This window comes from Mus caroli, chromosome 7 (assembly GCF_900094665.2).
Source record: "Mus caroli chromosome 7, CAROLI_EIJ_v1.1, whole genome shotgun sequence".
NCBI lineage: Eukaryota > Metazoa > Chordata > Mammalia > Rodentia > Muridae > Mus > Mus caroli.
This window is the reverse complement of record NC_034576.1, coordinates 51,760,572-51,764,522: the sequence shown is the minus strand read 5'-3', so window position 1 is coordinate 51,764,522 and position 3,951 is coordinate 51,760,572. Positions and strand designations below refer to the sequence as shown.

Here is a 3,951-nt window from a genome sequence, read left to right as displayed (position 1 = left end):
GGAACCACCAAACTGATTTCCAGAGTGGTTGTACCATCTTGAAATACCACCAGCAATGGAGGAATGTTCTTTTTTTTCCACATCCTCACCAGCATCTGCTGTCACCTAAATTTTTGATCTTAGCCATTCTGACTGTTGTGAGGTGGAATCTCAGGGTTGTTTTGATTTGCATTTCCCTGATGATTAAGGATATTGAACATTTTTTCAGGTGTTTCTCATCAATTGGGTATTCCTTAGTTGAGATTTCTTTGTTTAGCTCTGTACCCCATTTTTAATGGTTTTATTTGAATTTCTGGAGTCCAGCTTTTTGAGCTCTTTATATATATTGGCTATTAGGATTGGTAAAAATCAGATTTAGGATTGGTAAAAATCCTTTCCCAATCTGTTGGTGGCCTTTTTGTCTTATTGACAGTGTCTTTGGCCGTACAGAAGCTTCCCAATTTTATGATGTCCCATTTGTCAATTCTTGATCTTACAGTACAAGCCATTGCTGTTCTGTTTAGGAATTTTTCGTCTGTGCCCATATCTTTGCGGATTTCCCCCCACTTTCCACTCTATACATTTCAGTGTCTCTAGTTTTATGTGGAGGTCTTTGATCCACTTAGACTTGAGCTTTGTGTAAGGAGATAAGAATGGATCAATTTTCATTCTTCTACATGATAACCACTAGTTGTTCCAACCTCATTTGTTGAAAATGCTGTCATTTTTCCACTGGATGGTTTTAGCTCCTTTATCAAAGATCAAGTGACCATAGGTGTGTGGATTCATTTCTGGGTCTTCAATTCTATTCCATTTGTCTGTACCAGTACTATGCAATTTTTATTACAATTGCTCTGTAGTACAGCTTAAGGTCTGGCATGGAGATTCCACCAGAGGTTCTTTTATCCTTGAGAAGAGTTTTTGCTATCCTAGGTTTTTTATTATTCCAGATGAATTTGCAAATTGCTCTTTCTAACTGTATGAAGAATTGAGTTGGAATTTTGATGGGGATTGCATTGAATCTTTAGATTGCTTTTGGCAGTATAGCCATTTTGACTATATACATCCTGCCAGTCCATAAACATGGGAGATCTTTCCATGATGAACATCATGAGATACGATTTTAAATCTGATTCTTGCTTTTTGGGTGTGTTGGGTTATTCAGGACTCGCTGTGGTGGGAGTCCTGCATTCTGATGATGGTGAGTGGTCTTGGTTTCTGTTAGTAAGATTCTTACATTTGCCTTTTGGCATCGGGTAATCTCTGGTGTTAGTTGTTATAGTTATCTCTGGCTGGGGCTTGTTCCTCCTGTGATTCTGTTACCCCCTGTTAGAACTTCTGGGAGTCCAAGTCTCTCCTGAGTCTCAGTGGTCAGAATACTGTCTGCAGGCAAGCTCGCCTCTTCCAGGGAAGGTGCACAGATGTCTGGAGCACAGCTCTGCCTGCTGGCTGAAGATGAAAGCCTGAAAGTGGCCCTCTCCCAGAAGCTATGTTACCTCTGCAGCCCGGGATCTTTGTTGCACAGACTGGTCTCTGAGGAACCCCGGATACAAGATAGTGCTTTCCCCTGCTCGGGCAGTCAGAGCCTTCCCTGGAGGCTACCTCTTCTCTGGTGGGCAAGTTCCTGCTTTCTAGTCTAAAATCTGAAGTGGAGACTGAGTTACAGTATAGGTCTGGTTCTTTTTATACTTCTCTTAATATGATTTAGGATTCCCTTCATGATTGTCATTCATGATTTCCATATTTTCCCACAAGTTACCCTGCCCCCCCTCCCCCATCCAGGACTGTAAGCAGCTATTGGTCATCCTTCTAGCTTCTAATTTCCTTCAGCAGAGAAGAACTAGTCTTATGACTGAAATTTGAGTTAAGAGTTCTAGTTAAGAATGTTTAAACTGAGGGTACCAGCTACTCTCATAACAGTAGAAGGACATGCCTTGTAGATAGAGGAAATAAATGCAAAATGGATTTAAATTAATAATTTAGAAATACTGGTTTTTCTAAGTCTTTAATGTCTGCAATCCAATTCTACTTCTTATGTACTAAATCAGTCAATAGTGCATAAAAGTGTGTTACCGAGCATCAGGGAGTGCACGGATAGCACATGCTCATATCTATTTTATCTATTTATTTTATCTATTGTTTTCTATTTATTATTTATCTATTTTTTATTTGTGTTTTTGGTTACAGGAACACTAGTGGAGATTTTCTAAGCATGGCTCTAAGAACCTCACTAAGAACCACCACAGCACCGGATAAAACCAGCCTTCCAATTTCAATTTGTATCATCAAGTTCCAAGTCATGAATTCGCTTTCCATCACCATTTCCCCTGTTGGGATGGTACTGAATATCATAGTGCTGTGGTTCCTGGGCTTCCAGATATGCAGGAATGCCTTCTCTGCCTACATCCTCAACCTGGCTGTGGCTGATTTCCTCTTCCTGTGTTCTCATTTTATATTTACTTTTCTTATTGCCTGCAAACAGCACTATTTTTTATTCTACATTAGACAGCTTTTGGATACTGTGACAATGTTTGCTTATGTTTTTGGCCTGAGCATTACCACCATCATTAGCATTGAACGCTGCCTGTCTATCATGTGGCCCATCTGGTCTCACTGCCAACGTCCAAGACACACATCAGCTGTCATCTGTGTCTTGCTTTGGGCTCTATCCCTGGTGTTTCCTGCTCTGCAGATGGAAAAATGTAGCGTCCTGTTTAAAACCTCTGAATATTCTTGGTGTGGGATAATCAATATAATCTCTGGTGCATGGTTAGTTGTTTTATTTGTGGTTCTCTGTGGGTTCAGCCTCATTGTGGTCCTCAGGATCTCCTGTGGATCACAGAAGATTCCTTTGACCAGACTGAATGTAACCATTGCACTCAGAGTGCTACTCTCCCTGATCTTTGGTATTCCCTTTGGGATCTTCTGGATAGTTGACAAATGGAATGAAGAAAATTTTTTTGTTAGAACTTGTGGTTTTTCACATCATATACTATACATATACTGTATTAACATCTGTGCCAATGCTACCATATACTTCCTTGTTGGCTCCATTAGGCACGGCAAGTTTCAGAGGATGACTCTGAAACTGATTCTGCAGAGAGCTATACAGGACACCCCTGAGGAAGAAGGTGGAGAGAAGGGTCCTTAAGGAAATCCTGAAGAACTGGGAACAGTCTAGTGCAGCAACTGAGAGCTGCATTAATGATAAGATATATGTGTTTTGAAGAGAGAAATAGTTTTTCTTATCTATTTGGCCTGTTTTCACAACCTTGTTCAGTTTGTTATTTGCCAGGAACCATGGCCTCAGCCATGGCCTTGTGGAAAATTTCTAGCTTACATAAACAGCCCAGAGAGAACATCCATGGTCATAACACAAAGAATATTTGTGGGTAGAGAAGACACTGTGACCATTGGTTCCAAGAACTGAAGATTGCCACCTGACTTTTGGAGAGTCCCCGGGCTCTCCCCCCCTCCCTTGGAGCTTCCTCTTTCTTTCATATATTGCCATCCCAGAATAAAGTTTTTCATAGCTTGATCAGTCAAATTGTCTTGCTCTCATTCTTCATGTTTCTTGTCCCTTTCACTCTTTCTCCTCTGCCCTAGGACCCTGCTGATTATCTCTGCAGGTTGGGGCAGTTATCTGATCTTTCATAAGTTATAAAAGAGAACAATTATTTATGTGAAGGTTGAGACATCCAGGATTTGTCATACACTGTAGCATTTCTGAAATTATGTTACTGAGGGCTCCACCATCTTATTTTGATGGGATTCTTCCTAAGTGTTCTGGGGTTGTTGATGAACGACAAATTCCTTCTGCATCAGAAGGCTAAAGGAAATGCAGGGAAGGGTTGTATTTCTTTAGTCACTGAAATTTATTGTGTTTAAACAAATGTTATATCTTACAAAGTTTTGCTTAAAAACACCCCTTTTTCTGTGATTCAAGAATTAAACACAAACATTTTATTTTTA

The 3,951-nt window shown here is 40.2% G+C and overlaps 1 protein-coding gene across 1 annotated transcript; it reads left to right on the top strand.

The window, feature by feature from the left end:
• The first annotated feature begins 2,191 nt into the window (after nucleotides 1-2,191).
• Nucleotides 2,192-3,130, top strand: LOC110297216 (mas-related G-protein coupled receptor member B3). The gene has a single exon (XM_021165958.1). The coding sequence runs from the start codon at nucleotides 2,192-2,194 to the stop codon at nucleotides 3,128-3,130; it is 939 nt and encodes a 312-aa protein (XP_021021617.1).
• The last annotated feature ends 821 nt before the right edge of the window (nucleotides 3,131-3,951 follow it).

Coding starts and splice junctions, on each gene's coding strand:
- LOC110297216 (XM_021165958.1), top strand. CDS start 2,192: ATGGCTCTAAGAACCTCACTAAGAACCACCACAGCACCGGATAAAACC.